This window comes from Phodopus roborovskii, unplaced genomic scaffold, assembly GCF_943737965.1.
Source record: "Phodopus roborovskii unplaced genomic scaffold, PHOROB, whole genome shotgun sequence".
Taxonomy (NCBI): domain Eukaryota; kingdom Metazoa; phylum Chordata; class Mammalia; order Rodentia; family Cricetidae; genus Phodopus; species Phodopus roborovskii.
In genome coordinates, this window is record NW_026126416.1 from 23,311,856 (window position 1) to 23,330,501 (window position 18,646).

Below are 18,646 nucleotides of genomic sequence, written 5' to 3' on the forward strand. Positions count from 1 at the left end.
TTTTTCAAGGTGGAGGGAATGGGGGAGGGTAAAGAAGGGTGAGGCCAGCCAACCACATGCTCTAGAGAGCTACTGTCCCTTCAAGCATTGTCAACACCAGATTCTGCAGAGAATAGCAGACCATGTTCTGTCCTTCCAGGGCACTTGGGAGGCTAGGAGTGGCCGGGGCTGGCTTATAGCTGACATTTTCTCGGAACAGAGGCTGCCTATATCCTGCTTGAAAGTTTGGGGACCCCATTGCCCACTTGACACCAGAGGAGTCCTGGGGTGAGCTGGAGTCTCGCTTTCTTAGAGGGTACCAGCCATGAGACCACTGCTGAGCCCTTGAGGGCTCATGATGGTCAGTGGCAGCGAGGGCACTTCTGCCAACCTAGCCCGGAGCTGGCTATTGCAGGGCTGCCCTTAAGGCTAGGGAGCCTGGCATTCCTGCACATAGCCCATCCCTCTCCATTTTTGAGAGAGGACTCAATACATAGCTCTGGTGGCCTCAAACTCACAATGGAGTTCACCTGCCACTGGTTTCTAAGTGCTGGGATTAGAGGCATGTGGCACATTTTTTTCATGGTCACCCTAGATGATCTCAGTCTGGGCCAAGAACATATATACCTGGGTATGAGCCATTTCCTAGAGGCCCCCTAACCTTGCTAGCTCTGAAGTCCTCAGCTGGACAGGCCAACCTATACTTCTTTTTAAAAGATTTATTGTGTATACAGTGTTCCGTCTGCATGTATCCCTGCAGGCCAGAAGAGGGCACCAGTGAGCCATCACGTGGCTGCTAGGAATTGAACTCAGGGTCTCTGGAAGATCTCTCTAGCCCCTCCCCCATACTTCTTTTGGGGGGAGAGGGGGTTCCTAAGTGTAAGTGCAGATAACAGAGATTTTTAGTACTAAAATGGATAAACTGTGCAGACATTTTGATTACCTGAAGCTAGAGAACTAGTTGGCAGGCTCCTGCTCCCTCTCTATGGCCTGCGGGGATGGAAGCAAGTATTCCCATTTGCTGACCCTCCCATGCTAAGGTGGCAAGCACAGGAATAGATAGAATTGTTGAGGACAGAAGTTAGAAAAGGAGGCTTTTCTGGGCAGTTCATGACTAGGGGGACATGGTACTATGTACTTGGGACTTTTCAAATCCCTGTCACAAATGAGAAAGAAGGTAAGCTTAGGGAGACACCTGCCCTCAATGGCAGATGACCTGGGAGCCGAGGAGACAGTGGAGACAATGAAGTGGTCTAAGTGGCAGGGCTCTAGGTGGCGCTCGAGGCTGGCTGCACCCTTCCTTCTGAGGAAGTGCTCCTGAGGAGCAGAGGGCATGCCCAGCTCTCCATCTTTGCCCTCTGTGGAACAGGAACACCTCCTGCTGTGCTGGGAAGATGCTTGTAGTGCTGTGAGGTGTGGGAAAATCTACCACCTTTGTCAGATCAAGTGGATGTTAGATTTCCAAAATACCCCTAGACAGTAGCTACAGGTCTAGGTTGTAGCCAGTGAAAATAGAAAGTGTACCTTTTACTTCTGTTTGTAAAAATGAAGAAGTTGCTTTCAGAGGGCCTTCCTACTCCAGGTTGGTAGCAGTGGCCTAGCTCCCATCATGGGGATGAGAATTACATCTTCAGGATATTGGCACCAGAAATGGAAGAACTGGGGAGGGCACTTTGGGAGGCAGAGGTAGGTAGAGCTCTATGAGGTCAAGGCCAGCCTGGTCTACAGGGTGGATTCAGGTCAGTCCAGGCTACAAAGTAAGACCCTGTCTCAAAAAAACAAAACAAAGGGGGGAAAAGAGTTGGATGTAGTAATAAGATCATACTTCCAAAATAGCCCTGGACAGCCTTAGGCCTAGGTTCTAGAAGTGCCTATAATCCCAGCCCAGTTCTCCTATCAAAAACAAACACACAAAACAAAAAACAAACAAAAAAATGAGGATGGCCCTCATAGGCTCATATGTTCAAACATTTGGTCTCCAGCTGGTGGAAGTGTTTGGAAAGGACTAGGAAGTGCAGCCTCATTGGAGGAGGGGCGTCACTGAGGCTGGGCTTTGAGGTTTCAACAGCCCGTGCCACTCCCTGTGGATGAAGATGTGAGCTCCCAGCTGCAGCTCCATGTCTGTCTGCAGCCACCAAGCTCTTCCATGATGGTCATTCTCACTCCAAGAACTATGAGTCCTACATTGAATATTTTCTTCTATAAGTTGCCTTGGTTATTACAGCAGTAGAAAAATGATTAATATACCCTGCCTCAAAAACGAGCTCAAAGGAGACCCAACTCCTCAACATGTGTGGGTGGCATGTGTGTGTGCCCACACTTACATACAGAAATAAACACATCTCCAGAAAACAATTAAAAACTGGTAGAACTAGACAGGCCAGACTGGCCTCAGCTCAAGTCTGCACCAGCTTCTCTGGCCCTGGTGTCCTTTCCCTTAGAGAAATCCAGTGAGAACCTAGCTGCTTGTCCTAGGGAGCACTGCTGGGTGGGTGGCTGGGATGACTACACTTGATAGGAAAGAGGACTAGGGAACTGAGAGACAGCAGCCAACAGCAGGGCCAGGGGCAACCCAGGAGAGCCCCAGCCTAGTAAGGCTGCCCTGCCCAAGACAAAGGGTCCAACATTTCCTCAGGGAATCAAAAGTGTTTATTACCTGATGATCCCTAGTGTGGTACCAGAGATAACCGATCTGGTCTCATTATCCCCGTGCTGGGGGTGGCTGACACCGGGACGTAGGAGGGGGAGACGGCGTGAACTGGAAAGGGGAGGGATATTCAGCACAGGGAGGGAAAGAGGTCTGCATGGGGACAGTGAGACACAACCATTTCCTCAAGAGCTCTGAGAACTTTGTGCTTTGTTTTAGCTGGCACCGAGCTACCTGGAATGAGTTTTAGCTTTACCTTCTTTAGGAAAAGATTTAAAGCAAAGAATAATCCAGCCCAATTTCCAGGCTGAGGATTTCATGATATCAATCCAAATATCACACTATTTAATTCCCCAATAAAACACTGGAAAAAACACTATCAGTGCTAACACATTTACATACAAAATCTCCACCTAATAGGTAATAGAAGCCTATGTGCCATTTCTAAAACAGTTATAAGATATATACAATTTTGGGTATATTAACAAAACAGAATATTACAAAATATTAAAGGCAATTCTCCTGTCTGTGGCCTTGTCACCGTTACTTGAAGTTGGCATAGTCTGAGAAGGCATCGATGTACTCCTGTACCACCTTGTAGCAGAATTCATACTGTTCCTAAAGAACAAGCAGAAGCAGGAAGAAAAGTAGTCACCAAAGGGACGGCTGAAGCCCGGTTCCTAATGGAGCCCCCCTTTTTATTTAGACATCTCATTATGTATCTCTGACTGGCCTGGAACTCGCTATGTAGAGCAGACTGGCTTAGAACTCAAGAGACCCACTTGCTTCTGCCTCTTGAGTGCTGGGAATGAAGGTGTGCATCACCACCATGGCCTAACAGACCCAGTTTTTGAAATGGAAAACTGAGAGAAAAAAGAATGTTTGTGGACTTCAGTAGATCCACAGACAGCTGGCCAGACACGTGAGGACAGTTCTCAGTTCTACAGGGTCAGATGTAAGCGTGGGAGGCTGAACATGGGGTATCTAGAGTGACCCTATTCTTGCCCAGGCTGCCAGGCTGAGATGAATCCTAACTCCAAAAGCTTCATCTCCTCTCAGCTCTCCCAAAACTCCCATTTTCCCTCAAACTTTTCTAGCTCCCCAAATTGGGGAAAACCTTTGTGGATATACAGACTAACAATCAGATCTCTGAACAGGAAGGCCAAGAGGGAAAAAAAGGCGGGCACACCTGCCCACTCCTTCCTACCAAACCCAAAGCAGAGTACAGACAAAGCCCATGGGTTATTCAGGCATTCCTTTGTACCTGTGTATGTGGGTGAGTGCGTGCATGTGTGATGTATGCATGTGGTTGTGTACTTGTAAACCTGAGCATCAAGTAGGGCATCTTCTTCAGCTGCTCTCATCTTAGTCCCTTGACAGAGGGTCTTTCACTGAACTAGGAGATGGCTGTTTCAACTATGCTGGCTGGCCAGTGAGTTCCTGGGATCTGCCCTCCCTCCATGCTGAGGTTAGAGAGACAGACAGTCATGCCCAGCCTTCTAGGTAGGTGCTGGGATTTGAACTCAGGTTTGCATGCTTACAGAACAAATGCTGTTACCCACTAAACTATTTCCCCAGGCTCCAGGCACTTCCTTCTAGCCTCTTCTATATCTTCTGGTCACAGGCTGTCTCCCACTCTGACCCTGCTTCCTAAGGCACTTCCTGTCTTCTGACTATGAGGCTTGCTCTGCAGGTTTGCTCCTGACAAGGAAGAGCTGTGGTTAGTGTCGTCACAAAGATGTAGCATACCAGTGTCTGGACCATGTGTGGTCTCTGTAGCCGCAGGCTCTTGACAGTTTGGAAGACATCCAGAATTCCTTCTGCTTTCACGCGCTCCAGGACTGTGCTCAAGGCACAAAAGGTCCCTGTCCTTCCTGCCCCGGCGCTGAAACAGAACAGATACACTTACCACACCTGCTGTCTGTAGCTGTCTATCCTGAGGGGCAAGGGTAGTAGGAACAGATGCAGGCTGAGGGTGGTTCTGCAGATGAGTCATCCATGGCGCTGCCAGGGGAAGGTGTCAGTGGAACAGGAGACCCATGCTCACCTCTACCCTCCTAGCCTGGACCTTTGTGCTTGTGGGACTGTGGCGACAACTTTCATATACCCTGCCAGCTTTACTTCTTGCTGTCTACCCTCAATGACTAGGCTGTCTTCACCAACTGCTGACTCAAACTTTCTGCCCTGGTATTTGGCAATTCCTTTCCATTCTTTCTAAGGGACCTACTTTGTCTAGTATTACCAGCTGATTCTCTTACCAGACACTGAGTACCTGCTCCATGGCAGGGGCTGTGAACTCAGCAGTCCTCCTAGACAATAAGATATGCAATCAGCAAAAAGAGGAGGAACGGACCCCAGGTAGGGCTCAGGGAAGGCTCTCTGAAAGGATGCTGCATGAGCAGACACCAAAGTGACAGTGGCACACCATGGCTGGCTATCTGGGAAGAAGCCTCTTAGGGGATGGGGTGCCGAAACGATGGACCTGGATCTGGTGCAGAAAGGAAGGGAGCATGGTAGGTATAGATCAGACACAGGAGAATGCTGGCTGGGTACCACCCAGCTGACTGGCAAAGAGGCCTCACATCATACTGGGTCTTGTTGGGATTCTAGGTAGGAGTGGTCCAGTCTTACTGATCCATTTTGTAAAAGAACCTGTATTGTGTACGAGGGGAGTGTGAGTGTGTGGACGGGCTGCAGGGTATGGAGGCATGCACACACAGTGTCCACAAGGAGGTCAGAAGACAGCTTTCTGTCACTGCACAGTGAACACCAGGCTGGCTGGCTTGAGAGTGCCTATCTCCCTGTTGGAGCACTGGGATTAGATGCAGGGAATGCCACAGCTGGCTTTTTATCAGGCTTGCTTTTACCAGCAGAACCATCTCTCTGACTGGAAGTCAGACTTCTTTTAAGATTTTAAGGTTGCTGTGTTAGGAAGGGGGAGGAGCAAAGGGGGAGGTAGGGGAGAAGAGGGGGAGGGGATGAGGGAGATCTACCAGGAAGCCAGTATGGGAGGGAAGGCAGCTTAGACTGAGGAGCTGTGGGGGAGGTAGTAAGTAATACTAGGGTTCTGAGAAGATGAGGCAGGTAGAACAGGATTTATTGGTGGTTCAGATATGATGTGGAGAATGGGAGGAGAACAGGCTAGTTCCTAAGCCTTCTCTTAAGAGTTAAGCAGGTTTCCAAGAATAGTGCTGCACACCTTTAATCTGAGCACTTGGGAGGCAGAGGTAGGTGGATTTCTGTAAGTCTGAGGCCAGCCTGGTTGATATAGTTCTAAAAACAAAACTAAAAACAAGCACAAAGAAAGACGACTAGAGAAGCGGCTGGATGGTCAAGAGCACTGACTGCTCTTCCAGAGGACCCAGGTTTCATTCCCAGCACCCACATGGCAGCCCACAGCCATCTATAACTTCAGTTCCAGCAGATCCAATGCTTTTTTTTTCTGACCTCCCTGGGCACCAGGCATGTACACAGTACAAAAGGCACACATGTACACAAAACACCCTTACATAAAAAGTAAAAATTAAGACAACAATAAAAGAGTTAAGCAGGAGTAGAAAGGACACTAATTTGGGGAAGATCTGGGAAGGCGATAGGAGTTATGACTTGAATCTTTTATTTTTGGAGGCAGGGTTTCTCTGTGTAGTCTTGGCTATCCTGGAACTCACACTGTAGACCAGGCTGGCCTTGAATTCAGAGACCCACGTGTTGGTGTCTCCTGAGTGCTGGGACTAAAGGCATGCGCCACCACTGCCAGCATGACCTGAATCTTAAGCATCAGACACCTGTGTTGAAATGTTGAATACTAGATACACAAATGCCAGAAATAGCAATATGGGGTTTAAGCAGAGTCTGAACCAGTGACTGAGATTTGGCATTGGATACTATGAGCAAAGGAGTTTAGATGGGCTACCTAAAAGCATTGTCTGTTGAACTGGAAGTCAAAGACTGGGCTACAGATGGGATAGAAACAGCATAGGCACAGAGGAGGAATAGCTCATAAAGATGAAAATCACAAGAGAAGCTATGAAAGCATGTCAGAGATGAATGGCTTGTGCTCAGTGTGAAAAGCCACTGTCGCCAGTCAGCTTGAGTCCATAGGTTGTCCAGATGGGGGGAGCTGCAAAGGAGTATTAGGATGAAACACACACACACACACACACACACACACACACACACACACACGTTCATAGTATAACTGGAATGGGAAGTTAGTACTGATATACTTTTTAAATGTTTTAATATCTAGTCAAGGATAACCTTGAACTTCTGAACCTCCAGCTCCACCTCCCGAGTACTGGGATCACAGATCATGTGCCAACATGCTTTATTTTATGTGGTATACAAAGTTACATCCTCAGTCCTAGAGCAGGGGCAAATCTTTACAGAGACTGTATTTTTTTTTTTTTTTTTTAAGGGTCTCACTACATAACCTTGGTTGTCCTGGAACTTACTATGAAGAACAGGCTAGCCTTGAATTTATGTATCTACTACCTACTTTTGCTTCCTACGTGCTAGGATTAACTGTGTGCAACATGACTGGTGAGACTTAACTATTAAGGACATACCTCAGGATAAACTTTTTCTTTTCTTCCCTAGGGGTGCTGGGGATTCCCCTCAGAGTCTTGAGAATGCTAGTCAATATTAGCCCCCTAATATTAGTCTCCTTCTATAACACCATCTCAAATAGGAGTCATTTGCTGCCCAAAGTAAACCTTCTTATCATTGTTCTTATGTTACTTATGTCAATGCTACTACTAATTTGAGCTTAACAGGCATCCTTGACTTTTCCTCTGTTCTCGGTCTCATTGATTTTTTTCCCCCTTTTTGGTCTTTGAGACAAGGTTTCTCTCTGCAGCCCCTGCTGTCCTGGAACTCACTCTGTAGACTAGGCTGGCCTTGAACTCAGAGAACCCCTGCCTCTGCCTTCCAAATGCTGGGATTAAAGGCGTGCACCACCACACCTGGCTCGATCACTGATTCCCCTCTCCCCCAACCATTCTCAAAATACTTCTTTCTCCTTTCCCATACTTCAGGAGAGCAGGCCCACACCCCACATGACCTAGCCAGCTGGACTCTCCAGTGCTGGCCTCTCTTTTTGCTCTCCTGAGTCATTCAGGATATGAACATTATTAACACTTCCTCAGCACATGCTGTGGGAATTCAGACTCCAACATCCCCTCTGATCACTCAGTTGTCCAGATCATCAAACACCACGGTGCTCACCAGCACCTGTTCTGTGTATCTCCTCATGGCCTGACCACACTCACCATCACACCCTCCTGCCTGCCCCCATTTCTTTGGGCTCCATGTGAGGGAGGGTCACAGTGTCCCAGTACCTGCAGTGCACAGTGATGGGATGGTTCCCTGACTGCTGCTGCTGCTTCTGCACTGCTGCGATGATGTTGATCATGCCCTTCCCATCACTGGGGATGCCCACCTCAGGCCAGCCATGGAAGTGGAATTGCCGGATCTGCCGACTCTTGTTCTCCTTTGGAAGACAGGGCATCAGGCAAGCAGTGGAAAGAGCCTACTTCTCCAGTAGGAGCAGCCCCACCCAATACCCATCTTACCCGGGTGTTGGTGACTAGGAGGTCTCGGACAGTGTAGCTCTCACATTCCTCCTCCTTCTTTAGCTCAACTGTGATGTCTCCGTAGGATACCAGGCCATCAGATGGCCAGTATTGGGCACACTTCTCCTGGAGGAACAAATGGGAGAGGTATGTGAGGTCAAGGGCTACAATACTATATTGGGCTGGCCTTGAACTCAAAAGATCCTCCTGCCTCTGCCTCTGGAGCACCAGAATTAAAGGCATGGGCCACCACCTCTGTTAAAAGGATAGTGATTTAAAAGCCAGCCTGGGAAATACTGTGAGAATTTCAGAAACAAACAGGGCTGGGGATGTAGCTAAGTTATCGAGCATGTTTGGAGCCCTGGGTTTGTTCCCACACATAGAAAAAACTAGTCATGGTGGTTTACACCTGCAATCCCAGTGCTTGAGATGTGGGGCTAGGAAGATCAAAAGTTCAAGGTCATCCTTGGCTACACAGTGGTCTTGAGGCCATCCTGAGACACTTGAGATTATCTAACATAAATAAGTGAGATGAGAAGGGCTGAAAACAAGCTTGCGAACTATCTTTCACCACTAAGAAGTCCTAAATTGTACATGCATGGGTATTTCTAGTAAGATCTCTACAAATTCAAGCAGGATTTTAAGATAAGGAGTGGCATGATTACATTTTTATTTTTCAAAAGGCACCATTTGGCTGCTACATGAAGAATTAAGGCTTGGGCAGGACATAGAAAGCATAGAGTCAGGCTACTCAAGATGAAGACCTGTGCTAGCAGAACGCATGGGAGACATCATTACTGTGCCACACACATCTGTACCTCATCATGTCAGAGATAATGTTGACTGCACTGGTTAAGCTGTAGAAAAGTGGGCATGCTCAGCAGCTATCGGACTCATCATCACATGGAGGGGCCATCTGACCCAACTGTAGGCTTGTGACAAGAGCAAATGGGTGAAAGGTGCACTTATTGTTTAGAGGGTGTGGTGGTTTGCTCTCACATACGTTCAATCCATGCCCAGTGTCTCAGACTGCTTCCTGTTGCCTATGCAAAATATAGGACTCTCGGCTACTTCTCCGGTACCACGTCTGCTTCATGCCACCATGTGGCACCATGATAATGGACTGAGAATGTAAGCCATCCCAATTAAATGTTTTCCTTATAAGAGCTGCAGTAGTCATAGTATCTCTTCCCAGCAGGAGAAAGCCTAACTAAGATAAACGAGTTAATGAGTGATGACCCTCATATTTGCCTCTAAGTGTTGGGATTACAGGTGTGTGCCGTCTTGCCAGAGCAGAGCTCTGTTTACTCATTTATTGTGTGTATGAATGTGCTATGAGGTCAGAGAACAACTTGCAGCCATTGGTTCTCTCCTTCTACCATGTGGGGCTTGGGGACAGAATTCAGGTAGTCAGGCTTAGTGGCAAGCACCTTTACCCACTGAGCCATCTCACTAACCCCAGAGGGCTTTTAAGAGACATAAAAATTGGACTTGTCAAAGGCTCTTTCTGAAAAAGAAATTAACTGCTGTTTCTGCGCGCGCACGCATGTGTGTGTGTGTGTGTGCGTGTGTGTGTGTGTGTGTGTGAGAAGGCCAGAAGGGCACCACGTGTCCTTTCACTCCTCAACTGGTCCTTTGAGGCAAGGTCTCTCCCTGAACTCAGGCTTTCATTTTCTCAGTGAGGTGGAAACAGGAAGCCCCAGCAATCCCGTCTCTGCCCACTGGAGGCAGGGTTACAGGACTGTGCAGAATTCCTGGCTTATTACATGGGTGCTGGGACTCAAAGCTGGTCTTCTCTAATGTGCAGCAAGCACTACCTGTTGAGCCATCTCTCCAGCCTCTTAAAGGATCTTTACTTTGGTAAAAAGTCCTAACTCTTTACTATAGCTTAGAAATAACTTACTAGGCCACACTACTTCTCTAGGCTCACTCTAGTGATTGTGAGCTCTGCCAAGTGATGCGCCATGTACAGTCACTCACCTATCTACTACAGTGCACAACCTTGGCGCAAAGGGGCTTCAAAAAATAAGTACTATGGGAACACAGCCTGAGATAAGGGATGAAAGATGATACCCTGACATTGTGGGTGCCCTGTGGAGGATGCATGATGAGGAACAGAGTAGGAAGCAATCTCCTATACTGATGAGCTGATCTGGGCATCTTTGAAGTCTCTGTATAGTTGGAACGCCAGACAACACTACTTTTAAGTTGGCCTTAAGTCTTTTTTCCCTTTTAAAAAATGACCTTCAGTTTGTGCTATGAAGCTCCTGGCCCAGCACTGGGGCTGTTCTCTCTTCTTGTCTCTGGTCCTGAGGAAATCCCTTGATAATGACCTTTTTTTTTTTTTTTTTTTTTTTTTTTTTTATTTTGGAGACAGGGTCTCATTATGTGGCCCTGTTGTCATGGAATTTGCTGTATAAAACAGGCTAGCCTCAATCTCAGAGAGCCTCTGTCTCTACCTCCATAGTGCTGGGATTAAAAGTGTGTACCTCAATATCTGGCCTGGAATTATTTTTCCTTTTTAAAATTTAGTTGTTTTTCTTTTACTTTATATTCTTAAACTCCATCATTTTCCTTTTGTGTAGTACTTATAAAAAGTGACTCTGTCTTAAGGACATTCAGAAACTTCTACTTCAGAGCCCTGGCATGCTAAACAATTCTTTTCCCACTGGCTTTGCACAACCTGGGAAGTAAGATGGAGAGGGTGTGTGCAAAGGCTAGTCTAAGGGGCTGGGTATAGGAGAAAAGTGAAATGGTGGGAAATGTCTGGGATCAGCTGGAGGTTCAGGCTTCTCTGCTTCTCCAGCCCTGGAAGAAGCTGAGGACTGTTTAGATGCCAACAGGCTGTTGATATGTCAGGACACCATCAAAGAAAGATCCATTATGGTCGCCCCCGACCTTTTTGTTTCTCATAGCTCAGGAATTTTCTTGAGCTCACCTGGCCTCTCTCTTCCAGTTCTGTTAGCATTACGATGGAGCAGGACTTCCATTCCCAGATCATTCGCCAGAAGTCCTCAATTGTGTGGAGAAGTGGGCCCTGGCTGGCAATGTAGGAGTCTTTCTGCCGGTAGCCCTGTATGGGTCAGGTTAATCACAGAGGTGGTTTTGTCAAGGAGGGGTGAGTGTAAAAGACAAGTGATAGAGATTGCTTGGAGGCACATGGATTCCAGAAAGAGCTCTCTGACCAAAGATCATACTGGAGGAAGGGGAGCAGGGGGATGGAGCTAGGAGGAAGATAGTATAAATAGGAAAGATTAGATCAGTTTTAGAGTCGTAGACATGATTATGCTACAAGATCCCCATCTAGAAAAATGAAGCCTGCCTCTTTTTCATTCTGTTCTTTGTTGTTAGACAGGCCTAGTACTCAGGGTGGGTAGGTGGGAGTGAGTTCAGTAGCTGTTCATTGACTTAAAGATATTCTTCTCAAGTAGGTGTGTGAGGGAGATACTAGAAGCCCCATGGGACAGATTCAGGGGACATACCCATCACTTACATCAATGAAGGATGCATTCACATAGTCTGTGTTCTCTTCACCTCGTTTGACTGGAATGATTACTCTGTTAAATTCATCTGCAAGGAGGACAATGAATGGCTTGCAGCTTACCAACATTCACTCCCCTTACCGATCTCATAAGTCAGTGGTGCAAAGATACCATTTTTTTTTTTTTTTTTTTTTTTTGCTTTTATGCTTTTTATTTTATCTTGAGGTTTTTATTTCCTGAAACCACTTTGAGAAACAAGAGGCAATGCTGTGACTCTTGATTTCAGGCCATTCACCACACCTGAGAAGCTAGAGTAGTGAAGGAAACAGGGCTGGCTGGCTTGCAGTAGGACTCAGGGGTGGGGAGGGGTACTCACATGGAATGATCTGTAAAACCCGGTTCTTCTTCATGTTGGCTGGAAGGTTTCCAGTACGCATCTTGTCATTCTGGATTTTGATTGAAGTTAATTTCTGAATGAAGTAAGAAGGGAGACACTATTGTTCCCAGTCAATGAACCTGACAAGACTCTTGCCTGTCAGCAGGCCCTGACTGCATACACTTCCTCTTCCCTATAGTGCTCTGTCTCCATTCCACACGCAATTCTTCTTTTAAGTTCAGTAAGAAGTCAATAGTGTTTGATTTGAAAAGCAATGCCTTCTAGGCTACTGTGGAACCTTGGTTACTCTTCTGCTGTTTAGAAAAATGTTCCTGGTTCTGAGGCTGTTTCCTTGTGTACATGGTGTGCTGTATATACATTGTGTACATATGGAGGCCAGAGCTTGATGTTCGGCATCCTACTCTATCACCCTCCCCACCTTACTTTTTGAGACAAGGTCCTCTCATGAAACCCACCCACCCACCCTTCCTCCCTTCCTTTTTTTCTCTGTGTAACAGTCCTAGGCTGTCCTGGAACTCACTTTGTAGACTAGGCTGGCCTTGAATTCAGAGACAGAGACCTGGCTGCCTCTGCCTCCTAAGTGCTGGGATTAAAGGTATGTCCCACCACTGCCCAGCCCAAAGGACTTTTATCTGGCAGTACATTAGGAGTACTGAGAATCATCTAGGAGTGCTGAGGGACTTAAAGAAACACTATTTTCTATTCATCTTCCTTAAAGACAAATCAAGTGATCGTAATACATGAGACTATACGTTTCTGACCCACTCAACCACCACTGGCTGTGGTGCACACAGAAGTAGCATTTTTCTTAGATCTGTTTTTTCCAGACTGTGTGGTTCCTTTAGTATGGAGGCCGTCCAGCTTCAACTCACCTTAAACTCCTCCTCTAATCCATTGTTGCTAGTCCCTGGGATCTTGTTATAAATTTTTTGCAGGTGGGTTTCCAGAGAAGTCACTTCCAGTTCTGTATCCCCATACAGATAATGTTCCAGAAGGGCCTGGTATATGAAGACATACTGCATCTGAAATAGAGATCATACAGAGGTCTGTTATGAACAGCATGGCCCGTGGCACCAGATTACTCCTAGTGCCATCTTTACTCAGTCTACTTTTCCTTTGATTTTAGCAGGGATAAAGCGATGTATACATAAAATGAAGCAGAACTTGAAAGCATGAGTTCCCCTGGAGATGCTTAGCATGGGAGACAGGGTCCTAGACTGCCAGATTCCACAGTCCAAAAAGTCTGTCAGAAACTAGACACACGCAAAGACTGTGAAAGTCTGCAAGGTCTTAAGACTCCAGCCTGCCTCCATCCCACGCCTGTGCCATAACCACAGAGTCCACCTCACTTTTGCTCTTGGACTTGGCTGCATCATTCAGGAATTCATTAAAAATGATGCCCTTATCCATAAGGTCGAGTGGAAAGGACAGCTGCCTTCCTGTTTCCCTCAGCCATAAATCTACTACCTCAGCTATGTGTTACTTCAATTGCTTTCACTTATTATTATTATTATTATATTTTTTTTGAGAAAGGGTTTCTATGTGTAACAGCCTTAGCTGTCCTGAAACTCACTTTGTAGACCAGGCTGGCCTCAAACTCAGAGATCTTCCTGCTTCTGCCTCCCAAATGCTGGAATTAAAGGTGTGTGTGCCACCACGCCTAGCACTTTATTTCTTTTTAAAAATATTTTTTATTTATTTTATGTGTATGAGTGTTTTGTCTCATATATGTATAAGTACCATGTGCACGCCTAGTGTCCACGGAAGAGAGCTGGAAGTGGAGTTATAGATGGCTGTTAGCTGCCAAATGCATGCTGAGAGCAAAACCTGGATCTTCTGGAGGAGCAGCCAGTGCTCTTAACCACTCCCATGCTTGGTTTCTTTAAATATGTGGCAGAAGGAAAGAACTAACTTGCAATTTGTCCTCTGACCAACATATGTATTCCACATTACAAGCATGTATGCATGCCATATGTCTACACTCTATGTGATGTTTATGTGAACTTTAATCCTCAGAGTAGGCAGATGTCCTGGCATTGGAAAACCCTTCGCTTGCTGCACCCACAGATCACTCACGTCTGTCTGTACCATCTGGCAGCGCTGGGCCCGGATCCGGCTCACAAAACCATAGACATCCACTTTCCGTTCTGAATGCATCATGTCCAGCATGGCATCGATGACAACAAATGTACCAGTGCGCCCTACACCTGCACTGTAGCCAGAGAGCAATGGGTTAGTGGATGCCAGGTAACTTGTGGGAGCAGACTGGGTAGAGCTGGCACTATCCTAGAGCCAAGAACCCTTCTGTGCTGGGAACTCCTGGTCCCTAGTAATCAGGGCCTGGTTACCCTGATTCTTATAAGGGTCTCAAGGTGGCAAGGGTACAGGAGCCAGCACTTGACCCACTCACTCGGCTTCACAGCTGAGTCCCCACTCCTAACCTTGGAGGGCTGCCCTCCTAAGAAGAAAGGTACATTAACTCCAACAAATATGGTAGCAAAGTTGAGTTTTATCTCATGTATTGTCAGGAGTACATACTGAAAATAATGGGGAACAGTGAAAAAATTCTCCTATAACTCCAAGTACTGCTCTTACAGGTAAGATACAGCCTCTGGCTCAAGTCTTCCTTCACAGTTACTTTAGAACCAGAGTGAGTTGCCTAACTCCCCTCTTTCCACAAGTAACATTTTCTACCCCAGATCAGAAAATTGAGGATTCTCTCTGGCTGCTGCCTGGGGTCCCGGCTATGCATTTCTTCTGTGTCAGCCTCCTTAGTCAGGGCCCCTGTGCTGTTTCCTTGCTCTGTCCAAGGGGGCAGAAAGTGGGCAAGGGTCAGGCCACACTGACCTGCAGTGGACCACGATAGCCCCTGCATACTGAGGGTTACAGGCTTTCACCTTCTTGAGGAACTTGAGCATGCCAATTGGGGTAAAAGGCACCCCAAAGTCTGGCCAGCTGGTAAAATGGAACTGAGTGATGAGGCGCTGTGGTTTTCTGTTGGTCACGTCGCCCACCTGTGAAGTGAGGAGATTCTATGTGTTTGTTCTGATAGCCACAGGAGGGCAGCACAAGAATAGGGAGGTGTAAGAGTTGTTGTCAGGATGATGGAAATGTGAGGCACCCAGACAGGCTCTAATCACAGATGGAGAATGGAGAATCCTCCCCACACAGTAGGCCCAACTGCTACTGCTACTCTTGGTCTACAAACCAAGGTGAAACTCAGAACTAAATGAGCTGATCTAAGTCCAAGAACGATTACAGTAAACAGCAGGGCCAGACTCAATGCAGAGAACATGGTTCTTCTCTCTCTCTCTCTCCCTCTCTCTCTCTCTCTCTGACAGGAACTCACTTTGTAGACCAGTCTGGCCTCCTAGTCAGAGAACCTCCTGCTTCTGCCTCCTAGTGCTGGGATCAAAGGTGTGTACCACACCCAGCAGGGTTCCTGATTCTTGGTAAGTCCTCTTTCACAGCATCCCAAACCCCAACTCTAGCTCTGGAAGGCTTACAATATTCCCACTACACCCCTGGAGGTAGAAATCTTTAGAGGCGAACACAACACCCAGAAGACCGCCCACTTCCTGAAGCCTCTTTTTACACCATCTAGTCACGGTCAAGGCAATCAAACTTTACCTGAACAGGTCCCAGCCATAAAAACCCTGCTCCTTTAGCTTTGATAGAGCAGCTCCTGGAGGTCAGAATCCACACAGATTGAATACTATGCAATTCCTGATACCCCAAATAAAAAGAGGGACAACCCAGACCTTCCCTGTTCTCAGTGGTCAGTAGGTCCTACTAAAATGCCTGGGAAGGGGGCAGAAGGCTGTACCTGCTGGATGCAGAATTTTCGTACTGTGTAGTCCACAAGCACAGTCACGTCCTCAACAGACACACGGACATTTCCATAGGTCCAGCAGCCTTGGTCTGGCCAGTATTGGGCACATTTACACTGTAAAAAAAAACACACACATCTCTCACGCAAGACTGTCCTGGCAGATGTAAGGGGCCTGAGAGAAAGGAGCCATAGAGGATGTATCTCATCTGTCACTCTGTCACCTACATCAGCTAAAGGTTTAGTTACTGTAACTTTCTTTCCCTTCAGCTGTGCCCAGACTCAGTCATAGACCTGTCCATCTTTTCCACTCCTACCCCTCAGCTCAAAGCAAATTGGAAACTATTTTACCTGCAACATTCAAACTTCCACTGTCTCCCAGGGGTGGGCAAGCCTGTGTGAAGGAGGAATTGGCATGACAGAGCTACTGCAGTGCACCCATACAGACCTGGCTTGTAAACCAGTCTTCCTGTTGGCTGAGGCCTTATAGCTTCTAAGAGCTAAAGGTCTGCTTAAGCATGCTAACATGAAACCCACCCCAAAAGCATTCTTCCTTCTTTTTCGAGACAGGGTTTCTCTGTGTTAGCCCTGGCTGTCCTGGAACTCACTCTATACACCAGGCTGGCTTAGAACTCAAGAGATCTGCCTGTTACTGCCTCTGCCTCCTGAGTGCTGGGATTAAAGGCATGTGCCACCACCACGTGCCCCAAACTACCCTTCTAAGTACTGTGGGGCTGCTGAGCAATACAACACTCAAAACCCCACAATGAGTCAAGGTGACAGAAGGCCCATCCTTGAGAAAGACTGAATGAGATTCATCTCTGTGGGTTGATCTACGGCCCAGTGTAGTGGTTTGAATAAGAATGGCCCCCATAGGGGCTGGAGAGATGGCTCACTGGTTAAGAATACTGGTACCCTTTCAGAGGTTCTGAGTTCAATTCCCAGCAACCACATGGTGGCTCACAACCATCTATAATGAGATCTGATGCCCTCCTCTTCTGGCATGTAGGCTCTATGTGGAGATAGAGCACCATAATACATAAATTAAATAAACCTTAAAAAATGGCCCCCCATAGGCTCATATGTTTGGATGCTTAGTCTTCATGGAGTGGCACTACTTGAGAAGGATTAGGAGGTGTGGCATTGTTGGGGTGGGTGTGGTCTTGCTGGAGGAAGTGTGTCACTAGGTGTGGGCTTTCTGGTTTCAGAAGCTCAAGCCAGGCCCAGGGCTCTCTCTTCCTGCTGCCTACAGATCCAGATAAAGAACTCTCAGTTACATCTCAAGCAACACATTACCATGGTTGTAATGGATTAAACCTCTAAAATCATAAGCAAGCTCAAATTAAAAAACACTTCCTTTTATAAGAGATGCCTTGGTCATGGTGTCTCTTCTCAGCAGGTGACTAAGTCACCCAGGTTTGGCACTGGCTATGGCCCAGCTACAGAGCTGGTCAGGCCACAAAGCAAAGGAGCTATTGGAAACTGCCAGCAGGACTTGGTGTAGGCTTTAGTTTCTGTCCTCCTGCTGGCCACACCCTTATCAGGGGCTCTGCTATTTCATATGGCCCCTTCTATCAGCTTGAGTGTATACCAAAGGCTTTAGGGGGTACTGCAGGGAACTGAGGGAATGAGGGACTAGAGAAGCTGAGGGGAAGCCCCTTTTCTTTCCTAGCTAAAGGTACATTTCTTCCTTTCTGGTTACTTTGGAACTGGAATGAGCTGTTTCAACACCAGACATGGTAATGTGCCATGGACACCATTACCACCTGTCATGAGATTCATCTGAGGTTTCCAGGCTACAGGAAGAGATACATTAGCCTGTTTGGATGACCTATGAGGATAACCACAGAAAGAAGGCAGCTAGACTCAAGCTTAGAGTTCCAGCAGAGCAGACCTCTCTACCAGACTTGTCTTGCTTCTAAATTTTCAACTTACCTCCTTTCTCTCCTTCAGGTTGGTCACCATAACAATGGTAGCTGTGTTTTGTTCCCAAATCATTCTCCAGAAATCATTCACTGTTTCTTCTTTTGGTCCTAAAGTGGCCAAGATTGAAGATTGGAAGATGAAAAACAATGCTAGCAAACTGAGAATATTCATTCCTGACTTTTGGAATTTTGTGTCTACAAATCTTCGGGGAATATCCACCTTATTTATCCATTCATCCACCTGCTAACTAAATATTTCCCATTTATCTGCCATGTATGTACCAGGCACTTTACTGTGGGCAGGAGGCTTCCAAATAGGAAGCAGCATAATGATTTTCTAATCGTTAAGGATCAGAAGTCATGACTGCAGCTGGGTGTTGGTGATGCATGCCTTTAGTCCTAGCTCTAGAGGCAGAGGCAGGCCCATCTCTATGAGTTCGAAACCAGTCTGGTCTATAGAGCTAGTTCCAGGACAGGCTCCAAAGCAATACAGAGAAACCCTGTCTCGAAAGAAGTCATGACTGCTTATTGAATACAGTCTAGACTACAAACCAAGTACTAGCTATGGCATTTACTCTGTCCTGTCATACTCTGGAATGAGTGCCATCAATCCCAGAAAGGTGGAATGACCTCCTCAGCTGGAATTCAAATTTACTTTCCATATAGCCTTTCTCAGGAAGCCATAAAAAGTTTCTTAAAAAAAGGAGAAGGAAAAGGAGAAGAATGAGGAGGAGGAGAAGAAGCTGCATACAATGAGAGAAAGGGGAGGGAGAGGGAACTGGGATCAACATATAAAATAAGAAGAAAAAAGAAA

The 18,646-nt window shown here is 46.7% G+C and overlaps 1 protein-coding gene across 2 annotated transcripts in view; it reads right to left on the minus strand.

Moving 5' to 3' along the window:
• Positions 1–2,950: 2,950 nt before the first annotated feature.
• Ptpra (protein tyrosine phosphatase receptor type A) overlaps positions 2,951–18,646 on the minus strand; it is a 107,809-nt gene continuing 92,113 nt past the window's right edge. For both annotated transcript variants that reach the window (XM_051183383.1, XM_051183382.1), the window contains 12 exons: positions 17,843–17,940; positions 15,905–16,024; positions 14,926–15,092; positions 14,155–14,290; positions 12,951–13,100; positions 12,058–12,151; positions 11,693–11,769; positions 11,138–11,272; positions 8,200–8,325; positions 7,966–8,117; positions 4,376–4,511; positions 2,951–3,244 (listed from right to left, as the gene is read on the minus strand). In XM_051183383.1, the coding sequence (XP_051039340.1) occupies positions 3,170–3,244; positions 4,376–4,511; positions 7,966–8,117; positions 8,200–8,325; positions 11,138–11,272; positions 11,693–11,769; positions 12,058–12,151; positions 12,951–13,100; positions 14,155–14,290; positions 14,926–15,092; positions 15,905–16,024; positions 17,843–17,940 (1,466 nt within the window). In that variant the 3' untranslated portion in view covers positions 2,951–3,169. The remainder of the gene's footprint in view (positions 3,245–4,375; positions 4,512–7,965; positions 8,118–8,199; positions 8,326–11,137; positions 11,273–11,692; positions 11,770–12,057; positions 12,152–12,950; positions 13,101–14,154; positions 14,291–14,925; positions 15,093–15,904; positions 16,025–17,842; positions 17,941–18,646) is intronic.